At 34.7% G+C, this 25,247-nt stretch overlaps 2 protein-coding genes across 2 annotated transcripts; both read right to left on the reverse strand.

The window, feature by feature from the left end:
- Positions 1–3,212: 3,212 nt before the first annotated feature.
- On the reverse strand, positions 3,213–6,310 carry LOC135721099 (sodium channel regulatory subunit beta-1-like). The gene is made up of 5 exons (XM_065243244.1): positions 6,135–6,310; positions 4,379–4,699; positions 3,804–4,103; positions 3,435–3,539; positions 3,213–3,323 (listed from the first exon to the last, which is right to left on the reverse strand). The coding sequence occupies exons 1-5, from the start codon at positions 6,181–6,183 to the stop codon at positions 3,265–3,267; spliced, it is 834 nt and encodes a 277-aa protein (XP_065099316.1). The 5' UTR covers positions 6,184–6,310; the 3' UTR covers positions 3,213–3,264.
- Positions 6,311–12,255: 5,945 nt separating this feature from the next.
- Positions 12,256–23,459, reverse strand: LOC135721098 (contactin-3-like). Its single transcript, XM_065243243.2, has 5 exons — positions 23,091–23,459; positions 19,331–19,657; positions 17,656–17,955; positions 15,110–15,412; positions 12,256–13,203 (listed from the first exon to the last, which is right to left on the reverse strand). Exons 1-5 carry the CDS (start codon positions 23,134–23,136, stop codon positions 13,121–13,123), a joined length of 1,059 nt encoding a protein of 352 aa, XP_065099315.1. The 5' UTR covers positions 23,137–23,459; the 3' UTR covers positions 12,256–13,120.
- Between the last annotated feature and the right edge of the window lie 1,788 nt (positions 23,460–25,247).

The following is a 25,247-nucleotide window of genomic DNA, read 5'->3' on the forward strand; positions in this document are numbered from 1 at the left end:
ATCGTTACGTATTTCTGAAGGAGGGACTTTATAAAACAAGAAAGACATCAGCCCGTTTTGAGGACTGTGAAAACAGCACTATACAGATACTATAAATACTGTGGTTTTTTTTACAAGAAACATGCACACATGTTATATCGCGCACCATAAACACAATCAAAGCATCAAAACACTGGAAGAACAGGACCTTTAATGCAGACTGAATGTGTGATAAATGTTTAATAGATTTAAAACTACAACCATTGATAAAGAAACAATGTCTTTGTCAATCATAAAAAAAAAATATTTGCAAAAAATGTGGTACTTGTTTAAATCATTACTTATAGTAGATATGTTCAGTAAGTCAAAGTGAAAGTTGTGGTTTCATCAGTTGTGTGGTCTGATCTGTCAAATGGACAAACAGGTTGTCTATTATTTTGTGTTTGTGGTTGACTTGTGTGTGGAGTTTTCTTGTGAAATGTTCATTCTGTTCCACTCATCATCGCACAAACCCATCAGAACAGTGAGTTAAAGTAAAGTTGGATTATATTCTTGAAGTGAAACTATACCCCTAAACTGCACTGAAGTTTAGAAAAGACATGAATGTTCATCTTTGTGTCCTTTATAGAGAATTTCTCTTTGTTGATCTTTTTTAGACATCTACATTTTAAAAGTCAGAGATCTTAATATTTACTTTAACATTTATTTACTTGTTACCATTGAACTCTTTTGGTAACAACCATAGTTGCTTTTGGGAAACGCACCCCTGGCCTTTACACACTTTCAGATTTATGTACAGCTCCAAACAACACCATAAAGGCTTGGGGAGAGTGATGCGCTTAGCTGAGACTTCTTAACAATGACATGTCTGGCTCAATTCCCCATCAGTGACATTCAGCACACAGCACTGCTACTACCATAAAACAAAGCATGCATATTTGCAAAGAAAGCTGACCAGATCTATGGGTACATTTCAGTTGTATCCTGTGTATAACTGTGACAAATAAACAAATTGAATTGAATTATGAGGCGAGAGTGACCTCTGGTGGCAAGACAACATGGTTTTAAAGGGAAACTCCACTTTTTTTGAAAATATGCTAATTTTCCAGCTCCCCTGGAGTTAAATATTAGATTTTTACCGTTTTTGAATCCATTCAGCTGTTATCCAGGTCTGGCGCTACCACTTTTAGCATAGCTTAGCATAATCCATAGAATCTGATTAGACCATTAGCATTGCACTCAAAAATGGAAAAATATAAAAACTCTTTGGTCATTTTTTGTGTGCGATTGTCGATGTAAGCATCAATGGTCCCTATGTTCCCTTACCAGAAATCATGTGACCTTTTCTGAAGCTGTCCAACTGAAAATCGTGTAAACCAGCTCAATAAACTTGAAATGCAACAGAACTTTATAAAGAGAAAAGTTTTAATATTGCTAGAGGGGAAGGGACTATCTACTCAGTATTTAAATGTAATATTTTTTCAAAATGTATGCATGGATATGTAAGAGAATATTGAAAGCGTATTTGACAATTTACTTGAAATCATGAAGTTATTGATGAATAACAGCCGTGAATGATCACAACGTGGATAAGCAGCCACTTCAGAGGAAAATAAGTGAACAGTGTCCCATTGTGAAGTGCGCTAGTCCTTACCAGTGTCTAAATCTGTACATTATATAGTGATTTACAACCTTGAGAGCTTGGGAACGAATTTCGACACAGCAGCATAGTTAACGTTATAGTTATCTTTAAAGTCCTTTAGGCCTCTACTGAATACATGAAAGGAGTAATACCAGTTTTAATTTGTATGTGCCACAATTTTAACTTAGATGGGTCATTGGTTTCTAGTGTATTTGGAGAATACCTTAAGTTAAATGGAAAATACCTCATGTAGGTTTGATGAAAATGCTGTTGAACCCAGCTGGATTCAGTATTACCTTAGTACCTCCATATTTAGGTCTTTTGACGAAGCATTTTGTGTAAAATAATGTAAATTATAGTAACTATTTTCAGGTTATGAGTAAAATAATGACCACGATCAGATTAAATTTTTTATTATATGATATGGACTAAGAAACGGAGCCAATTCTGTCAGAAGTGCCAAGGAAAGGCTGAGCACATGAGATATGTTCACCAACACCATTGGATTCCTTCATCATGCCGATGGATGGCTCCTTACATGCTCAAAAGGTGTCACACCGCACTTACACCATACTTTTCTTCACCCATTTGTTCCAATTCCATCTTTTTCCTCATCAGAGGTTCCCCAGATAGCATGCAAACCATTGAAACAATGTTAAAAACAGTTGATTTGTCAATGTTAACTTCATTGAATCAATATCAGGTTTGCACCCTCCATTAATATTGAAAAAATATTGAGATTTCAACAAATCACCATTATTGTGATCAGTGTTTGCTTTAGTTGGGTCCTTGACTCTTGTTATTCACGAAGTTAAATCTTTCTTTTCTTTTTTTGTGTGTTTGTTTGTGTTTATGTAGAAACACATCTGCATCGGAAAAGAAAGATGGGTTTCAAAGTTAAGTTGAAACTGATTGCTTTTTGTGAAGAAGTCAAGATTATATAAAATTAAGCTGCTTTACATGATTATGTTGATCCATTTTTGACATTTATAATTGTTTTGGTTTGTAAATACACTGTGACAAGACATACAGAGAAATTGCTAACACATTCAGACATCATTCCTCATCCTACAAATCTCAATAATGGTGACAATCATCAAACAAATTCATATAAAACAATCAACTGCAATGCATGCTGGGAGTTATAAATTAGTTTAGTACTACGATGATACCCAGCATGCATTGCGGCATGAAGCTTTCTTTTGTTAATCGTCACCATTGATGAGATTCATAGACCTATTCATGATATCAGAGATAGATTCAGTAGTTTAACTTTTTAAATGTGTTTTTGTAATCCTCAAAATAACAGACCTGACACTGTTTCCAACTAGAACTGTAAAATAATTTTTTTGCATAACTTTAACAGTATTTCATTAATATTATTTAGGTATATCTACAAGAATTTAAAACTACTTGATAACATTAGATCTTTGTTTTCTTTGCAATAGCAGATGTATTTTAAAACACTGCTTCAGCAGCCAAAGAAAACTTACCATTAAAACACAAGAGTAAAGGGCCCAACTAAAGCAAACACTGATCACGATAATGGTGATTTGTTGAAATTTCAATATTTTTTCAATATTAATGGAGGGTGCAAACGTGATATTGATTCAATGGTATTAATATTGACAAATCAATGATTTTTAACATTGTTTCAATGGTTGCATGCTATCTGGGTCTTGTGTTGGTGTCATGGGACTTTCTGAAAAATATAATGACATCATAATATGCTTTCTTTCTCAATAGCAGCAATGTCAAAACTGTAGATTGTGTTATTGTTAGCTATTTACTGTAAGCTTGAGGTAAAAGGTACCTTTACTCTTATCTCTTTTGTGTTTGTAGAGAGCAGCGATGATCACACCAGCAAATACAACTTGAATCATAATGAACGTCCCAAAAGTAGAATCTAAAAAATAAACTGAAACAGAATAATCAGATATCAATATTCCTTAATTATTCATTCATAACAGGATCAACTTTTATGCAGGAATTCAGAGCTTGGTTGATTCTTTATAAGTGCACGCATCTTTATAAGATGTTTCTTGCTACAGAGATTTGTTTTTAATGATTTTCCTTACAATGCTAATAATCAAAACTAATAACAGAGGTCACTTCACACGCACTCCCAAAACTGTATTACACCACAGATCAATAAATCAAGGAATAATCACAGCACTCGTACCTAAACACGTCTGACAGACTGCATTGATGTTGAGGTGTTGAGTTTGGTTTGTGTTGGTATTGTTGAGTACACAGCTGTATGTGTTGTTATCTTGATAATCCACCTCCAGATGAAGAGATGCGCTTGTTTTAAGGCCAGGGACACTGATGATGGACAATAAACTGTTTCCTTTATACCAGGACAGACTCACATCTCTCACATTCAACACTGAACACAATAATGAACAGTTTGATGATGATGATGAAAATAAAGAAGAACATTGTGTTGAATATCTGGAGATGTCAGGAATAGGCAGACGAGCTGGAAAAAGTAAAGGACAATATTTCTGGATTATATATCATACTTTAATTAAAGACACAGATGTTTAAAGAACCAATTCACCACAAACTAAAGTTTTTGAATCATTCTGTTCTTTTCAATAAATACTTAACAGGAAATTATAGATCTCACTTCTAATAATTAGTTAAACAAAATACAATTAATGTATAAACAAATGTGATCTTGTGTTACCAAACCTGGTACACTGACTCTAAATCTTGTGCACAAGAGACAGTGTTTTAATCTGAAAAACTCACCATAGACAGTAACACTGAATTTCTTATTTGAGAATTCATTGTTTCTGGTAATCTTTAGTTTATAATCTCCAGAGTGTTGAGTTGTGATGTTTGTGATGATGAGATCTCCAGTCTTATTATCCAGCCTTACTCTGCCTCTAAACCTTTCATCATCAGATAACATGCTGTGATTGGTCTTTCCAGTAAATCTGGCAATAAAAGTGTTGTCAGGTCCATAATTCCACGCAATCTTCTCATCTCTCTGTTTGACAATATAAGTGCGTAGAGTAACAGATTCACCCTCCATCACTGACTTCACTTCATCTGTATTATCATACACAGCTGTAATCACAGATTCACAAAACAAACTTCATAAACGCACATAAATAAAACTAAAGTCGTGGTCACACTACAGGATTCTTATACAGGACTACTGAGAATCCTGAGACAGAAAATTGGAAAACGACTTTGATGGGTTCCAATTATCAGCTCTGATAATAGTGTGAGACATTTACAGATTGAATCTTAAGCCTCCCGATGGCCCATATTTAAATAAATATATGTCCACACTTTCACAAAAGTCAGTGAGAGATGGAGGTTAATGACAAACTTTATGTTGTACAGGTCTGCTAGACAGCAGAGAGTGAGTGTACAAACAACATGACTGCATGTTACGTGTCCGTATCACAACTTTTCAATCAGCTCAGTTTTAAATGAACTGGCCCTAGTAAGTGCAGGAATTGACTAGCGCACAAGCTAAAAATGTTAATATTACAGTAATATTATAATGTAGTTAATGTCACAACATATATTTGTTTACATTTACATTCCAGACTAGATCAAAATGTTATAACATCATTTTAAATTCAGTTTGGACAGCAATTTCTTACAGCGGAGATTGTGTAAAAATAGGAAGTTAATCTCAGACTGAAATTGGTTTAATGTAATCAATATATTTGATTCTCATTGTACATCAAATCAACGCTTTTTATTAATGTTTCTGACGTCAGTATTTGATGTAAATTGGGTTTCTTTTAATATGAGTTTAAGCAAGTCTGTCAAGATTCTCCTTATGCGTAACCTGACTTAATGCGATTTTAAAAAGTCCTCTAGGGCGAGCCCGGCTTAACAGGCTTAATGAACTACTGTAAAATCATTGTTGTCTGTAAATTATTTTGTGATGTGCTGTTTTGTGTTTCTGTTGCGTAATTAGTAGAGCATTGTGTTGATTTCAATGAAAAGATAATAGATTCCAGAAAAACATCTGGACTGATAAATTGCTTTGGATAAAGATGTTTGCCAAATGCGTAAATGTAAATGTACAAAGCTAAGCTAAAGCTTATCTCTACTACTTTGATTTTAACATTTTAAAGTACTACTTTAATAATGACTGCTCTCAAGACTATAACATCTCACACGTGAATTCGAAGTTAGCAAAACATTTAGCATTCAAACTGGACTTTATTCTAACTATATCTTTTTGTCAATTAAAAGAAAATGAACAACCTTTATAGTGTAGAAGTGTGTGTGCAAGACCATTTGTCAAATATAAAACACGACAAACTTCATAGCAAACACGTGAGTCCGGAAAGAACCGAATAAACCTGCTTGACTGGCTCTGTACATAATCTATTTAAAGACTTCAGCTTATCATGTTGTACGCATTAGTTTGTTTAAAAACATAAATTATTTATGCAAACAGATTATAAATGATTGTATCAAATAAACATTTGTGGGCCATCAAAGAAAGTAATGAGCCATAAAAAAGGAAACTCACCATTTACCATCAGCGAAGACAGAAAGAGTAACATTAAGCATTTGTTCATGATGCTGCTTCAGTCGAGTTCATTAAAACCGTAAAAAGGGGAGCTGTTTAATGAGGTTAATGTGCTGAGGATGAAGATCTCACCACAGCTCAATAATACTGACGTACAGACGGCTGCTAATAACCAGACTGGGTTGGGTTAAACCAAAGTGAAAGTACAAAGGTATTTTCTATACGCAGGTATGGGCAATGTTGTTGTGTTCATTTCCTTTCCTTCCCACAAAACAATTCACTACAGCCTTTTATTGGAGAGAAAGATCACATGACAACAAGTAGTACACAACACACATGACATAACACATGGCACACTTTAAAGTGCACACTATGTGTTCTGCCCTATACGTCTCAATGAAAGTGTACAGAAGCATCAAAGACCAAAACTGATCCTTATTAAAAACTGATATGACAAATTTTCTCACGATTTACAAGTAGTTGAAACATTACAGATATTGATAGTAATCAGCTGAACAAAATATATAACACTGGCCTAGTGGTTTTTTTTTTTTACTGCAAATATCTTACAAATCGAATCTTTAAAGGAAACGTCAAGAGATTTATATTTGTCAGTCAAGCCATGATTTTTTTGTTTGTTTTGTTGATTTGTTTACGAATCTTACATTTTAAAGTGAGTGGGAAAACAAATTGATAAACTTTATCTATTGGTAAGTTATCTTTGTTTCTATATGCGTTTCTTAAATAATTAATAATAAAACTCAATATGTCATTACTGTTAAATCACACAGCAAAATCCCCAGTGTTAAATTAACACTGCTCGGTGTTTATATAATCCACACCAAGATTGGTGTTAAAAAAAAACCTAAATCAGTGTTAAAGTTAATAAGATAATGAAGTGAATGAGTCATTAATAGTGAACACCTGCTGGTCATTCCGTGTCAAATCAACTCAATTTTGGAATTGTTCCTGTCTAAAAATTTTTATTTTGTTGACTCTTTTTCTGGAGAAAGTAATACTAAAATGAGGAAGAAATCCAAAATATTAAATGCAATAGATGAAATCACCATAGTTAAATGAACACTATCATCATCTCTGTTTGAAAACTAAAATTACAACTTGCTTGCAGAGTTACATGGATGATAGGTTTAACTTCTAAAGAACTGCTGTAAATCTGGTTAATAAAGTTAGTCACCATTGTGCCGATTAGTGTTTCCTTTAGTTGGGTACTTGGGTCTTGAAGTTTAGTGTTAGTTTACTTCTGCTCATTGTGGCAGTGTGTTTATAAAACACATCTGTTAAAGCAGAGGAAGATGAGAGAAATGAAGTCTGTAACTGTTACTATGTTAATTATTATGAAAGTATAAGTCTTGGGATTCAATGATATCATAAAAAAGTAATAACTGAATATAAGTGTTTAATTTATGTTCCGCCAACCCTGTGAAGCTCCCATGAAATCCAACAGTGCTGTAAAAGTCCACATACCCTGAAGAGTTAAATATTGTAAACCCAAATCTAATCTGTGGTTTCAGTCAGACACACTGAGACATCAACAATCAGCCTATAAAACACAATCATGGTGACAATCAACAACAAAACGTCATGCCGCAACGCATGCTGGGTACCAGGATTGTAGAAAACTCATTCATAAATCCCAGCATGCATTGCAACATGACAAAAATTTTGCAACTTTCTTACCATTAACTGTTACCATCGTTGAGATTTGTATCAGAAATCATGAAGTCTCTCTTAAGCAAAAAAACAACAACAACAAAATACACTGAAGCATGACGGAGTCTTATTCAATACAATGTCATTTGCATAGAGCTTTTTTATATGCCTGTTTCTTCATAATTAATTTGTGATCAAATGTTTCAATGATTTGTAGAGTAGAATATAATAAAAATATACAATCTGAGAAGGTCTGGAAGGGTTTCCTTCTACATGAAGCAATGAACAAGTGGTCTTACTAAAACATTTTTGCTATTGCTAAACAAGGAGAGTTAGATCAGTTAAAGTCAAGGGACAAATGCCTTACTAAAGGAAACACTAATCACAATAATGGTGACTTCAAATGAACTCATAACAAACACAAACTTAAAATTTAATGTGATACATTTTGTGATTTGACTTGTGAGACATCACGTCAGAAAGAGGATTTGTCTACTAAATCACGCGTGTGGATGCTGGAATAGTTGAGCACTTGTATTTTGTTCTGACAGCTGTTTAGAAGTTAAACTTATCCATTTAGAAAATAACTCTGCAAGTTATCATTTTATTTTTCAAACAGAGATGCTGATAGAGAGGCAAACGTGAAAGATTGCAGCTTTTGGAGGCATACACCCAACAGTATTCATCTATTGCATTTAATCATTGGTCTTTCTTTATTATTTTAGTATTTTCTCCAGAAAACAAGTCATCAAAATAAAAATTTAGAGCCAGGAAAATGTCCAAAATGTAATTGATTTGAATGACCAGCAGGTGTTCACCATTAATGTCTTAATCATCACATCATTATCTCATTAACTTTAACACTGATTCAGAGTTATATTTTTAACACCAGTCTTTTTTAACACCGATCTTGGTGTGGATTATATAAACACCAAATAGTGTTGATTTAACACTGGTAGAGTTAATTTAACACTGGGGATTTTCCTGTGCAGATTGTGAAGATTAAGCACGTTTATTTTATGTTTCAATATAATGTGTCATTTTATTGATGTGTAAGTTTTACTTTAAGAACATTACAGTTTAAACTTACAGTTTCACAATGTAGATGCACAACAGTATTGTTTTTTGTAAGGTTTGTTTGGATTAATCTAAACCCTGTCTGTCTTAGGACATTTGACTGATCTAGGTGAAAATGTCTTGTTTATTTACAGATGCTCCTGGCATTAAATTCTGCAAACAACTTTGTTTCATAAAATTGTCAACTTATGGTTGTCACTTGTGGGCATTTGAATACCAGAGACACAGAGGGCCCTATCTTGCACCCAGCGCAATTGACTTTGTCAGTGATGCATGTATCATTCGTATTTTGCAACGGCGCACAGCGGGTTTTTCCCTCCACAGACGCACGTCGACAAACTAGGGAATGAACTTGCGCTCCCTGGGCGGTTCAGCGCAAAAAAAAGAGGCGTGTTCCAGCGCAAACCATCCCTGATGCTATTTTGCAGTTTAAAAAAACAATTGCGCCACTGACCAGAAAAAAAAAGTTTAAAGTCAGTGGCGCGTTGCGCGTTGTTCATTATGCTATTTTAAGGGCGCATGCTTGACCATAATGTATAACGTGCACAACGCGCATACACTTTGCTTATCTAATCTACACAGATGCAACAGTTATTTTTGCAAATCATAAATTGTTACACTAAAAAAATATTAATACACGAGATAAGGGGAATCATAGTGGTGAGCATTGTGGTGATAGTTTTTATTTATTGTGTGGCTGCGTTAAAAAATTCTCATGCAAATAACGATTAAAATATTTTCATAAGTTTGTTGTGTGGCTGTATTACGTTTATTTTATGTAAATAATAATTTAAATGTTTTCATAAGAAACCTTAATGTATATGAACTTGATTTGTTAGTCTACTTTGGGGTTGGACCTTGCTTTTCTTGGGTCCGATTTCAAAGCCCCCAAACCCTTTCAGCGGTGAGGGTGGACGCAGCGATGTCCTCTGCTGGCGTCAGGTCCTGAGGCAGATCCACCTCCCGTTACACGGCGTGCCCGATTTATGCTGGCAAGCTTGGGATTCCCCCGTACAAGGACGTCTGTCTCCTCGGCTGTGAACCGCTCCTGGCGTGCGCCTGGTAAATCCGTCATAATAATAGCAACCCTCCACGGAACTTGCGCCCTTGCGTTTAAAGGGAATGTTGGATAGCGTTCTGATTGGTTTATTTGACGTTACCCCCAAACCACACCTATGAATAATGAACCTACTTCAGACCAACCCCTTATTGATTTGCGCCCGGCGCAAGAGTTATTTCTCACGCCGGGAAAATAGCAACAGCGCCCAAGATCCGCCCACAAACTCACTTGCGCGTTGCGCTTCGCATTTGCGTTTCAGATCGTTAAAATAGGGCCCAGAGTGTGTTGGGCCGTTTTGGATAAACTATTAATGAACTGTTTTAGCTTTAAGTTACTTACTGTAACCATAAAAATATTAAAATATCAATTCTCATATTTCTAGTTCATTAATAGCATAATTCACTACCCCTATGAAGATCCCTGCAACAAAACATGAAAGTAAACTGTGGATGTTTACCATATGATCTCACTGCTTTACTTTTTAATAAAATCTATGGTAATCAAGCTGGCAAAAACATGGGTACTACACTTTTACTATAGTAAAACCATATGTTAATTTTCTTGAGGGTGATGATAATGTCCACAATACATATTGTATACAATATGAGTTGTTAAAGCACTTGTGTGATAATCTGCTTAGTGCAAATAAAGCAAATTGTAGTATTTTTGTAGGCCAACCTGGTAGTTAGTGGGACACTGGTTTCCTTCCCAGATAGCATGCAACCATTGAAACAATGTAAAAAAATCGTTGATTTGTCAATGTTAATACCATTGAATCAATATCACGTTTGCACCCTCCATTAAAGGGGACATATTATGAGATTTTTTTAAAGATGAAAACTAAGTCTAAAATAGGTCTGAGCAAAAGTGTGCCGTTTTGGGTGTGTCATTTAAAATGCAAATGAGCGGATGAAGTGCAACCACTGATCACAATGATGGTGGTTTGTTGCAATTGAAACTCAATTGTGCTGTGAATTATTTTATCTCTCTCTTTCTCTCCATACTAAATGGTTGTGCTGTGGTTGGATAGTGCAGATAAAGGGGGCGGTATTACCTTATTCTGACATCACAATAAGGGCCAAATTACAATGACCTATTTTTCACATGCTTGCAGAAAATGGTTTACCAAAACTAAGTTATTGGGTTGATCTTTTTAACATTTTCTAGGTTGATAGAAGCACTGGGGACACAATTATAGCACTTAAACATGGAAAAAGTCAGATTTTCATAATATGTCCCCTTTAATTTTGAAAAAATATTGAAATTTCAACAAATCACCATTATCGTGATCAGTGTTTGCTTTAGTTGGGCCCTTTACTCTTGTGTTTTAAAGGTAAGTTTTCTTTGGCTGCTAAAGCAGTGTTTTAAATGTATCTGCTATTGCAAAGAAAACACAACAAAGATCTGATGTTATCTAGTAGTTTAATTCTTGTAGATATATCTAAATAATATTAATGAAATACTGTTAAAGTTATGCAAAACATGGATTTTATAGTACTAGTTGGAAACAGTGTCATGTCTGTAATTTTGAGAATTATAGAAACACATTTAAAAAGTTGAACTACTGAATCTATCTCTGACATCATGAATCGGTCTACAAATCTCATCAATGGTGACGATCAACAAATGAAAGCTTCATGTTGCAATGCATGCTGGGTATCATTGTAGTACTAAACTAATTTATAACTCCCAGCATGCATTGCAGTTGATTGTTTTATATGAATTTGTTTGATGATTGTCACCATTATTGAGATTTGTAAGATGAGTAATGATGTCTGAATGTGTTAGCAATTTTCCTGTTTGTCTTGTCACAGTGTATTTACAAACCAAAACATTTATAATTGTCAAAAATGGATCAACATAATCATGTGAAGCAGCTTAATTTTATATAATCTTGACATCTTCACAAAAAGCAATCACTTTCAACTTAACTTTGAAACACATCGTTCTTTACCAATGCAGATGTGTTTCTACATAAACACGTACAAACACAAAAAAAAAAGAAAAGAAAGATTTAACTTAGTGATAACAAGAGTCAAGGACCCAACTAAAGCAAACACTGATCACAATAATGGTGGTTTGTTTAAATCTCAATATTTTTTCAATATTAATGGAGGGTGCAAAGCTGATATTGATTCAATGCAGGTAACATTGACAAATCAACTGTTTTTAACATTGTTCAATGGTTTGCATCCTATCTGGGCTTACCCTAAAAGCAATTAATTTTTTTCATAAACCTCTGGATAAATAAAAAATATGCTGTGTTTAACAAAAGTTTATGATACTTACATGTTTTCTCCAAACAACTTTAAAGAAATTTGAAGTCTGATTGTGTTTATTAAAAATAAAAAAGCCAACCAGTCTCTTAACATCAATGTTATTGCCACCGAGCCTCTGACAACTTTATTAAACACATTTAAAAACCCTGATTCCCTGTTTTGAATTTATATTTAGTCATTTAGCAGATGCTTTTGTACAAAGTGACTTACAAATGTGGTAACAATAGAAGCAATTAGAACAACATAAAACAGCGATACATAAGTGCACTACAATAAGTCTCATCAAGTCCAAGGGTAGAAGGGCAGAAGAGCTGACCCAGTCATGGTTTTAAAGGCCAGGGGCAGAGCTTTAAATTTAATGCTGGCTACTTTAGGAAGCCGGTATAACTTGACAAAAAGAGTACTGACATATGTTAACCCAATATCTTATATGTACAATCATGGCCAAAAATATCAGAACCCTTGCTAAATATGAGAAGAGAAAGCTGTGAAAATAAATCAATGCTTTTCTTTTTGAGCTTTAATTTAAATAGAATTAAATGTTTTATTGAAGTTAAACAATTGAAAGTGTGGGTGTGTGTGGGGGGGGGTTGCATTATCAAATACATTTTTTTAATCTACTACACACCAGACACAGTTACTGGCACCCCTAGAAATGTTTATAAGTAAAATTTCTCTATCTATTATCTATATATAGCACTCTGGGGACACTAAAGATTTATTTTACATCTTTTAAAAAGTCTTGTGAAATGTTCCCTTTTAATTAAAGCTGAAAAGGAGAAACGTAGATTTATTTTCACAGCTTTCTTTGTTTATATTTACCAAGGGTGCAAAGATTTTTAGCAAAACCTCCACCTTATTTAAAGCTAGAAAAATCCTGTAACATCTTATGCAGCAGGCTAAACCAGTGCTATCACCAACATGATCAATACTAAAAATAATCCTGGACCAATCTTCACCTGGTGTGACCACGGACTGAATTCTGTAATGATAAAAGAAAGACATGAATTAGTCTAACTGACTCTTCTGATCTAAATAAAAACCTGATATGAATGTTAGTCTGTGTAAACATCATACAGATTTTAATTTAATGTTTTCAGAATTTACTTTGAAATACATCAGAAATAACTCAGAACATCTCTAATACATACATCAATGTTACATTACCTCACAATATCTGCAATTTTTATTATAAAAAGTTAGAAACACAAAAATGGCATGTTTTTAATTGGGCACATCTTTATATGCTATTAAAAATGAGTTCATGATTAAATAACCACATTTAAACAAATTATCTTGTTTAAAAGTTTACACAGTCTTTGTTCTTTTGTGTTGTCTCCTCAAGCATCAGTGAGTGTCTGGTTTGTTCTGAGCTGTAAAACTGCTTTCTGTTATAAATAAAAATCTTCCAGTGAATCGCACCGAAATAATCAGACACCACAAAATCGAAGGTCAGATGTCCCAGGACTATTGTGTCTTCCAGTTGGGCTACCAAAATGTATCATCTACCTGCCTGACAGGTTATCTTAAATAGTAGTGGTGTGACAATATACGTACTCCACAAGAGAAGACATGAGACTGGGTTTACAAGAACAATATGAGAATTAAAAAAAAATTAAGAAATCCTCAATGATGACATATATCACAAAATTTTGAAATGTTTTATGTAATCTTGGGCTGTCAACAATTATTTTTTTTAATGCTGATTATCACAGAATCTAATATTGTTGGTAATAAAATAGACCCATGCAAGCAACTGCCTTTAATATAAAAATAATTATTGGTTCAAATAAACCATCAAATCCAAGCAAACACATGGTTGAATACCAAATTTTTTTATTCTTTTATTTATAATGTAATATAAACCCACATTATGTATTTTAACTTATGCCTGCATAGGCCGCAATTGTACAGCTTTTTATCCAGATGAGAAATCTTGTTATAGGACCTGTGTTCCTGGTCCTATTCTATGTCTGTAGCTTTGCCTTTGTTTAGTTTGTCTGCCTAGATTATTTTGGATTTATAGATGTGAATTACATTTACATAAAAAATGCATTTGGATCCTCAATCAGTCTCTCTTTGCAGTTTTGTAACACAATGTTACAGCTTTATAAATAATATTCAAGGGGCCATATCTTGAAAATCAGACTTTTTCCATGTTTTTTTCCAAAAACTTTGGTTAACCATTCTCTGCAAGCATGTGAAAAATAGCTCATTGAAATTTGGCTCCCCTTGTGATATCAGAAGAGGATCTTATTATAATAATACCATTTCTTAATCTGCACTAGAGAGAGAGAGAGAGAGAAGAGAGAGAGAGAGAGAGAGAGAGAGAGAGAGAGAGAGATTGAATAATTGAAAAATAACACAATTGAGATTCAATTTTAACAAACCACCATTATGGTGATCAATGGTTGCAATGACTAATTTGCATTTTAAAGGATGCACCTAAAAACAGCACATTTTTGCTTACACCTACAAATTGTCAATTTGAACATGTTATAATAAATTATCTGAGGGGTATTTTTGAACTAAAACACTGCACATATGTTCTCTGGGGACACCAAATATTTATTTTACATCTTAAAAGTCTTGTAAATCGTCTCCTTCAAATATTACATAAAAAATTTAAAGTACCTCATATTTTGTCCTGAATATGTCTCAAATTATTTGTGAGTGACTTCAGTGATCAAGTTCAGTTTTTGTACAAGTAGAAATGTGATGTTCTGCAGTATAAATATCAGTTCTACAATTGTTTCTACTTTAGTTATTCAGATCTTTACTGGATAATATCTCAGCAATCACTGAATTCAATCATATCTGTGTTAATTTCTTATCATATAGTTCATATAGACCACTAGAGACACTGATATGACAAACAAGATACTCACCAGTAACAGTAACATCGAATCTCTTTTGAATTATGTGTTTGCTGTTAGTGATGTATACATCATAATGTCCAGAGTCCTCAATTTTGATGTGTTTAATGATGAGAGAACCAAACAAATCCACATGCAGTCTGCCTCTGAATCTCTTATCAAGAGCATCATCTGGGTGGGGATGTCCTTTTCTGTCCATTTTAGCTATGGGAGTGTTTTTAAACTTCCACTCGATCACATCATCTGCCTGTATTTGGGCTTCAGTGTTCAGAATGACAGATCCTCCCTCCATCCATGATTCTGACTTCACTTCATCTGTTACAGAGGAAAACACACAGAAAACAAAACAAAATCCACAGAGATTAAACTTTGGTATAGGGTTATTGCAGGTTTCAAGCTTAATGTAAGACCTTTTTTAAAGATCACCAATATTCCGATTCAAGATTTTAAATTTTCTTTTGTGTGTAAGTGTGTATTAGTACATGTTACGATATGCAAAATGTACAAATCACATTGTTTTATACCAAAAACACAAAATAACGTTGTTTTAGCAATGAAATAGGTGCCCTTTAAGACAATTTTGATTGAAATTTAAGACAAAGATGACATATTACTAAGCTAAGGGTGGAACGCTACATGTATTCGTATCGAACCGAATTGGTATGGGAGTCATGGTTTGGTGCACGAATTTAAACGCAGAATACACTGTATGAAAAAAAACTTGCATGCAAAATAATTAACGTGGAATTACTGTTAGATACTCAGGTTCTTTAGGGACAGCTACTCTTTTGTCAGGTCGGCAGTCATGTGAGTGAGCAGCGACAGCGTTAGAGCGGCCTCTTTAAGATTGCAAGTTTGGGAAAACTTCGGTTTTCCAGTCAGTTACAGTAGTCCAGGTGAGTGGTGGTAAAGCCGAGGACTGTGTGTCAGCGTTGTTCAGCAGTTGTTGGGTAACTTATCTGAGTGAAAATACATCAAATCAGGGCTCTCAAGTCTCACGCATTCACCGTGAGACACACGCATCAGTTCACACGCTCACACGCCACACCTTGTATTTCTCATGCTGAGAAGTAAGAGATAAATTGTCCTGCCATATACAATTAATGACGAGGTGCAGGCATGACTCCATGACAAAAAATATTTGCCTTCTGCAGTTTTGTTTAGCTTTTCCCTCCATTGTACCGAAATTGTACTGAACCGTGACGTCTGAATCGAGGTACGCACCGTACCGTGACTTCTGTGTACCATCCCACCCCTACTAGAAGCATTCAAATAATCCCCAAAAAATATTATTTTTATTGAATCAGTTAAATAAAAATATCAAATAAAATCAGTATTAAAACATTTATCCTAACCCTAGGTTGTACCCTGAGTTCAATCTTAATTTTAAGGTAGTTCAGCAGATTTTTCTTTGTGCTGCACGTTTATCAAGTGCTTATTTTCTTCTCAATGCACAACCTGCTTGTTTAAAAGTTAGACAGCCTTGCCAGGTCCTCTACCTTTTGGCTGAGTTCTTAATCGGGCTTCTTGCAGCAACTGTTTCTGCAGATTTCCCCCCTTCCGACAAGCCAAGCTATATCCTTTTCATATATTTTGTGAGATTTCCTGTGGTCACAGTCGAGACTCTGGTTAAAAATCTGTTTGTATGTGGTGTGCTGTCTTTGACACATCATGGCACACCACACACTATAGGTGCAAAACTGTTAAATCTAGGATTTTTATCCTCATGTTTGTGGTCTATCACATTTTGAAATCTTTTGTGTGTGTAACCAGCATAAGCATCTGTTTATGAATTTGCCTATTCTGAGCCTTATGTTTTTCATCTGTGTTGTAAAGTAAAAAGTAAAAAAGGATATACAAATTTGGCTCCCCTTGTGATGTCATAAGGGGATCTTATTATAATAATACCATTCCTTAATCTGCACTATCCAACCACCACAGTGAGAGAGAGAGAGAGAGAGAGAGAGAGAGAGAGAGAGAGAGAGAGAGAGAGAGAGAGAGAGAGAGAGAGAGAGAGAGAGAGAGAGAATAATTGACAGCACAATGAGATTCAATTTCAACAAACTGCCATTATGGTGATCAGTGTTTGCATTTCATCAGCTCATTTGCATTTAAACAACACACCCAAAAACTACACATTTTTGCTCACACCTACAAAGTGTCAGTTTGAACATGTTATAATAAATTATCTGAGGGGTATTTTTGAACTAAAACACTTCACATATGTGCTCTAGGGACACCAAATATTTATTTTAAGTCTTGTGAAATGTCCCTTTCAAATATTATATTGAAATTTTAAAGTACCTCATATTTTGTCCTGAATATGTTTAAAATTATTTGCGAGTGTCTTCAGTGATCAAGTTCAGTTTTTGTACAAGCAGAAATGTGATGTTCTGCAGTATAAATATCAGTTCTACAATAGTTTCTACTTTAGTTATTCAGATCTTTACTGGATAATATCTCAGCAATCACTGAATTCAATCATATCTGTGTTGATTTCTTATCATATAGTTCATATAGACCACTAGAGACACTGATATGACAAACAAGATACTCACCAATAACAGTAACTCTGAATCTCTTCTGAATGATGCGTTTGCTGTTATTGATGTATACATCATAATGTCCAGAGTCTTCAATTTTGATATGTGTAATAGTGAGAGAACCAAACAAATCCACATGCAGTCTGCCTCTGAATCTCTTATCAAGAGCATCATCTGGGTGGGGATGTCCTTTTCTGTCCATTTTAGCTATTGGAGTGTTTCTAAACTTCCACTCGATCACATCATCTGCCTGTATTTGGGCTTTAGCGTTCAGAGTGAGAGTTTCTCCCTTCATCACTAATTCTGACTCCACTTCTGTTACAGAGACAAACACACACAAATACACACAAATTAAACTAAATTTAAGACTTTTAAAGACCATTATGAGCGAAATTTAAGACCAACACGATACATTACAAGCAGCATTCGAATGATCCCAGAATTTCTCAAAAAAAAAAATACTTTGATTTATTTTTTATTAATTCAGTCATAGAAAAATATAAAATAAACTCCGTATTAAAACAGATAATCGGAAAACTCATGGATGATAGATGACAGGACTTCTGACATTCATATTCCCAACACAACACTACGTACAACCTAACCCTACATATGTCTGAGTACATCCCCTTTAGCACCAATCTGGCTTTCAGTTCATCAAGTTTTTCTTTGTGCTGACCGTTATCGGGTGCTTCTTCTCAACGCGCAACTAGCTTGGTTAAAAACTAGGCCGTGTTGCCAGGTCCTCTGCCTTTGGTGGAGTTTTGAACTGGGCTTCTTTTAAACTGTTTATGCAGGTTAATGTTTTTCTGCAGGTTAGAGATTGAAGGATATGGTTCATTAGTTGTTGGTATTTGGGCTGTGAATAGTCATTGGGATGCTTTTGGACTAATTTTGAATGGCCATTGGGCTGATTTTGTTATGCAGATCTGGCAACCCTGACACTGACTGAAGCAAAAGTGCCAACGAATGCTGATTAATAATGGGGAGTTTGTATTTGTATTTGTCAATGAACCACAGACTAATCATCGGTTTTAAAGTAATTGTGGAAATCCAGGTTTTTATTACTGTAACAAAACATGTATATCACTTTCATATCAAATGGCATATTTTCCAACTGTAAATATATCAAAACATTCTTTTTGTGAGTTGATGCAGCAAAATCATGAGAAATTTGGCCAGAAACTCACGTACAAACTGTCACTCTTTCCTTACCGCTCTTTGTAGATTTCCCATTCAAGTTTGGTTTTTATGTGAAAGCTTTCGGTCTACAAAGGCATGACAGTGTTAAGCCAGTAGAGAGCACTAAAACAAACCTTTTCCAAACCTTTTCATTAGTAAGATGCGTTGCTATGGACTTCATTTGAACTTTAAAATTGTGACTTTTTACAGGTTCAAGTTCCAGATTTTGAAATCTTTGTATCTTTGCCAAATATTGTCCTATACTAACATACAATACATTCAATGAAAATTATTTATTGTTTGGTTGTCCAGGGTCACATGTCTGTTATAAAATGTGTATAATGAATTGAGTTCAATTTTAAACATTTTTGAAGTCTAAATTTAAAATCATTCAACAAACCTCAAAAATTATGAATCATAAAGATCCTGTGATTATTTCAGACTATATAAATTGTTCACAAACATTGAATCCAGAAAATGATGAAATTAAAATACTTGAATAACTTACCATTGACAGTAACACTGAATGTCTTTAAGGGCTTGTAGTCTGGTGCACTGCTGGTCTTGATCTCCAGCTGATATTCTCCAGTGTCTTCAATTTCGATGTCGTTGATGGTGAGATCTCCAGTGTTAGGGTTCAGATAAAGTCTGTTTGTGAATCTCTCATCAGGGTATTCTGCTTGGCTAGGTTTCACTTTTAAATCAATAGTTGCAATGATCTTGTCTTCAAACTTCCACAGTAGATTTTCAGCTCCCCTTGTTTTATTGGGATTAATAAGTAGAGTAACAGAATCTTCCTTCATCATTGACACTGTAACATGAGCACCAAACACACCTGCAGACACAAACTCTTTATTTAATAAAAGATCAACTTACACACACACAACACTTTATTGTTAAATGCGTGATGTCTGCAGTCTGTTAGTTGAACAGACGTGCATTCGAGAGATTATTTCTACACACGTTCATTCTTACTTTATAGTATTCCCTTATTTAAAACAGGCAGTGTTTTGGCCTTGTGACTGTTTTTACTTATACACAGTTTGTACTTATAGTGGAGCGGCTACATGCTTATGTTTGGCAGAATCTTTCAGTTTATGATACAAGCATAAAAATTGGCATGAGCAATCTCCATGGATCACTTGACAAGAAAATTGTCCAGGCCACTTGAAATTTCAAGATGGCGGCAATTTTTCAAGATGGACAACACTTTGGTGGAGCAGTTAAGTGATATAGTGGTTTATTTGGTCATACGAGCATGAAAATTGGCATGAGCAGTCTTTGTGGGTCACTTTACAAGCCACCTACAGCTACTTGACATTTCAAGATGGCGGCCATTTTTCAAGATTACCACCACCTAAATGGAGTAGTTAAGCAATATCCCACCAAACATGAGACGTCCGCTCGACGTGCAGATCATGTCTATATTAGGTTGGTTGGTCCAGGCCCTTATCTGTACGTCTATACAACGTGCAGATCTGGTACAGTATCTGGACGTCTGACTATGACCCCTCTTGGACGTCAGGTAGACGTCCAAAAGGGGTTCGGGAAATCAATTCAAAAACATTTTATACAAATGTGGTCTATGAGTTCTGAGTCAAAAAACATAAACATCACGTGTATTTTTGTAGAAATTTTTTGTTAAACTGATAAAATAATGTAATCTTTATTCAAAGATTAGTGTTCAAAACATAGCACTGCTTATAGATAAAGTTCCACCTTAAATGCTCTCACTCTCTCTCTCTCTCTCTCTCTCTCTCTCTCTCTCTCTCTCTCTCTCTCTCTTTTTAATTAACAGAGATGTATATGCTGACGTTTTATTGAAAATGTTTCGTCACCATAATGACGATCAGTGATTCCTTTAGTTGGGTAGTTTGACTCTTCATATGAATGTTTGCTAAAGCATGTGTTATTTGTTGCAAAGAAAATTTGTTATAAACAAAACTCACATGTGGATCTTACAACTTCATTGAAAGTATACCAAGAGTAATACCACATATGTAAAGTCTGTAAATTAATTTTGTAAACCTTGTAGTATTGTCTCAATTTCTCTGTTGATTTGAGGTTTCACATCCAACTTATTATTTAGGTTCATACCACCACTGGGAAGCGCTTATATACAATTAAAAGTCCAGATTTCATTGTCACATATGCAGACATCAAGAATCAGCCCATGAATCACAACAGTGGTGACACTCTCTGGACTCATGAGTTTTATAATACGTTGGTGCAATGCATTGCAACGTGTAGAAAACTCACCATTGTTGTGATTCATGAGCTGATTCTTGATATCTGCATCTGTGTCAAAAAAATTCTAGACTTTACATTTTTGATTACAGCCATGAGGTTTCATTTTCAGTTACAGTAGGCAGCAGTATGCCCCGAAGTATGATTATTGCAGCTCCAAACAAAAATTAGACCGTAGTTTACTTTTAAACGAAATTTATGACGTTTTATCTGTGTTGTTAGTTCAGTTATATTATATCATCACTTCTGACCATCAATGTAATTAATGTGGAGCCACAAGTAAGTTGCATTGGTAACACACACTTGGTGCAATAATAATGTGTTTTAAAAACACCATCATGAAGCACACACATTACAATATAAAAACAAAGAGTCAAACTACCCAACTAAAGGAAACACTGATCACCATGATGGTGACAAAACATGTTCAATAAAACATCAGAATCTTGTAAATTCTCAAAAACGAGCAGGTAGAAATGACAAAAAATAGAGTGAATTTGGTTAGTCTAGCCAGTATGGTCCTACTTCAAAACAATGCTTTGTTAAAACAACTTTTTGTAATGGCGATGACATTGCTTTAGAGAATGTACATGTAACAATTATCCAGCGAGAGCAAGTGTGGGAGGGAGAGTGAAGTTCACGTCACTTCACTTCAATTATTGAATGATAGAGAGAGAGAGAGAGAGAGAGAGAGAGAGAGAGAGAAGAGAGAGAGAGAGAGAGAGAGAGAGAGAGAGAGAGAGAGAGAGAGAGAGAGAGAGAGAGAGAGAGAGAGAGAGAGAGAGAGAGAGAGAGAGCAAGATTGCAGACGCAGACAGTTAAGGTGGAACTTGTATATTTGGGAATTATCTATAAGCAATATTTTTTAACATTTATTCATATATAAAGATTATATATACACATATAATGTCTAAAATGGCCACATTTTAAATAGTTTACTTTGCGTGGAGGTCCCCTTGACATCAATCTTGGATGTTCAGAACAGGTCATAAAAAGACGTCATAAAAACTTTCATTCTGGCTCCTCATGGGACGTCGAAATGACGTCTTTTTAAGACGCTTTGCTCAGTGGGATATTTGTTTGTTAGTGACATAAGCATGCAAATTGGTATGAGCAGTCTCTAAGGATTGCTTGACAAGAAAACACTCTCAGCCACTTGAAATGTCTATTTTAAGATGGCCAACCCCTGGATTCTCAAAAGATTAATTTTCAGATAGAAATGTATTGTTTTTTTTCATTAAGGGCGATTTGGTGTCATTTTATTTTATATGTTTTAGATTATTCTAAAGAACAACTGTTAACGCATCAAAATACAGTTGTGTTTATTTGTTGATTATAGATAGATTAGACAAGGGTGAATATCTGCACTACCAGGGCACACTGGTGATATATCACTGCTATTAATCTCAGAGTGTTTCATCATATTTTTCGTGTCGTATAGTAAATGTAGGTTCAGTGTCAGCTATTTGTAAAGTTAGTTTCCCAAATGCTGTCTAATTTACCCCGAAACAATTAAGTAGTCGCACCTGAATTGAAAATTTTGTGCCAAATACACCCAGTGAGATTTTTTATAGAAATATTAAAAATACAGGAGAAATAGGGGGAATTATTTAAACGGGATGATAGCGGGATAGAATAGTAAAATACAGGAAAATCAAGAGGAAACGGGAAGGTTGACAGGTATGAGTTTTGCACAAGTTTTTTGGGTTTACTTTAGTCATTCATGTTTGTGAGTAGAGTTAAGATGTTTTTTTCATGTTATGAAAACTTGATTCAAATGCAAGGAAGCTAAATAGATATATTTTTGTGTGGTGAAGCCTGACTGTCCTACTTTATGACAGAATGCACATTTATCTATCTACACAGACCTATGTGAGATCAAATTTAATTCATTTTTTTTTACATTTTTAAACACAAATAACTTACCACAAACATTTTTAGATGTGATTAATTTGAACTGAAGTGTTGCATAAACAGCTCTGATCTATTAACTGAAAGAGAAAATTATAAAAAAAGCTTACCTTTCACAAACAAAAAGCAAAGACAGTAGAAAATAAAGATGCCCATGTTGCTGACTGAAGAAGAGTAGATGTTTAGATGGAGTTGTGAAGTAGATGAGAATCTGCTGGGATACAGACTGATGTACAGATTGCTTTCATCAGTAGTAAATTAAGTAGTAAAATGAAAGTATTTTGTGTGAGGACAACACTTTTGTTAAGTTGGTACTGTACCACTCCTGGTGACAACACTCCACCTCAATTCATAAATCAATCATGAATGAGGTTTACAAAAACAGCTTTTTATTGTTGTACCCTAAACTCCTTCACAGATCTTAGCAGGTCTCAGTCTGTTCAAAGTAGGCCTAGTCTGTAAGCAGTTTTTAAAGTGGTTTTGGTCACTCTACAATTAATTTGACTTATGTGTGAAACTCTTATTTATTTAAATCATGTACATGGCAAATTGAAAAAAAAAATTCCAACAAATCTCGCGGTTTGGCCATGTTTCATTGTTTAGTTGTGGGTGTGCTTCTTAAAAATTCAAGTCAGTTTAATGTGCGTGTGCTGGAGTTCTGGTTTGTGTTCATTCCTTGAATGGGTACTTGCGGCAGGTGTCCTGCATGAACTACTACACAATCATGAGATTCAAGTTCACCTTTCATTTTGTGGCTACTGGTGAAGATTGTTGGCGTTGGAATGTTTTCTCTTTCATTTTGCTAAAGGTTTTTCCTTGGAACTGTATTGTAGAAAAAAATGTGCTACATAGTTTTTCTGTGCTCACCTTTTTTGTTGCAGTTAAAAGCCGAACTGTAACACAAGTGAAATAAAATGTTATATATCAAGGGGTAAATCAGTTTGCATACAGTTGCAGTTAAGATCTTTTGGATTTTTTAGGTTCCTATGGTTGATCTGATGTACAGAGGCTATATCAGAAAGAAAATGGTTTTATTTACAAAAAGAAACATTTGTTAGGAACAATCCAAAAAGTGTTTGCATTAGTTTTGTTGTAGTTACTGTAAATCAGCTGACAGTTGTCCTTTCTAAAAAACTAAATGCTGCCCTATATTTATATAACATCATGTCTGTCAAACAGGGAGATTTATTTCAGTAAAGCAGATTCAAAGACACAAAAATTCTTGAAAGCACAGTATGGCCTGACTTAGCTAGGCATCGAGTCGCAAAGCAAAGCTAGCAACGCGGTCTGGCACAAGACGGAAAACAAAAGGGCAATTTAGGGTATGCATGTTATGTCACCTTTGGCGAAAGTGACTGTGGTTACGCCCCCTGCCAGTGGCAAAAAATCTGAGCAAAATAATCTTATTCTGTGTAATTGCAAAATTTTGTCAGTGATTCTCATTAAAAAACATTCATTATAATGAGGCTTGTGTTTTAGAGAATTGGAATGGTTTAATAGTGTATAAACTATGTCAGGAAAAGCAATGTCTGGCCATATGCCAATGTTCACAGACCACTGGTTGTTTGGGAAGTTGTTAAGGTCAACTAAACTCAATTTAAGCTGATAATAGTCAGTATTACTGGCTTTATCGAAAACCAGCCATTTTGTTGAATGTTTGCCACTTAATAGGGCAAGCTCTGGAGTGTCACATGGAAAAGTGACGTTGTTGCATATCCTCTATATAAAGGGGAAGGAATGAGGAGATAACGAGGGAGGACAGCTGAGAGGCATAAACTAATAATGAGACAATGAACAAGGAAACAAGGGGGAAGAGACACCATAATGACATCAGAGCAGGGCTGAAAAGCAATCATGCAGTTCTGAAAAACAAAAAGAAAACAAAAAAGAAGTCACAAGTAACAATTACACATTTATGCACAAGTTACATTTCTGCACTGTACATTTGCACACTTTATAATGTTAAATAATTGCTGATTTTAGAAAAAGAGTAGCATTTAGTGACTATCAAACATGATTTTTTTATATTGACAAAACACAGGATTTTAAGGCTGACATGACAGGGTGAATTGATTTCATTACATTAGTTTCTACAATACTACATTATTTTTGGTAATCCACACTGCAAAATCCCGGGAGTTAAATTAACACTGCTCAGTGTTTATATAGGTCCATCTCTAGAGTGTTAAAAAAAGTAACACCGGAGAGAGTTAAAATCTGCAATCTGTGACTTTCTCCTCTCTATCACCATCTCTGTTTGAAACCTA

This window comes from Paramisgurnus dabryanus, chromosome 24 (genome assembly GCF_030506205.2).
Source record: "Paramisgurnus dabryanus chromosome 24, PD_genome_1.1, whole genome shotgun sequence".
Classification (NCBI taxonomy): Eukaryota; Metazoa; Chordata; class Actinopteri; order Cypriniformes; family Cobitidae; genus Paramisgurnus; species Paramisgurnus dabryanus.

Excerpts from the sequence above, each read along its gene's own strand:
- LOC135721099 (XM_065243244.1), bottom strand. The coding sequence starts at position 6,183 with ATGAACAAATGCTTAATGTTACTCTTTCTGTCTTCGCTGATGGTAAAT. Across the intron at positions 3,540-3,803 it reads AGTCTGTCAGACGTGTTTAG|TTTATTTTTTAGATTCTACT; the intron begins GTACGAGTGCTG and ends ATTCTGTTTCAG. Across the intron at positions 3,324-3,434 it reads CAAAAGAGATAAGAGTAAAG|AAAGTCCCATGACACCAACA; the intron begins GTACCTTTTACC and ends TATATTTTTCAG.
- LOC135721098 (XM_065243243.2), bottom strand. The coding sequence starts at position 23,136 with ATGGGCATCTTTATTTTCTACTGTCTTTGCTTTTTGTTTGTGAAAG. Across the intron at positions 17,956-19,330 it reads ATTCAGTGTTACTGTCAATG|AAGTGGAGTCAGAATTAGTG; the intron begins GTAAGTTATTCA and ends TCTCTGTAACAG. Across the intron at positions 15,413-17,655 it reads ATTCAGAGTTACTGTTATTG|ATGAAGTGAAGTCAGAATCA; the intron begins GTGAGTATCTTG and ends CCTCTGTAACAG.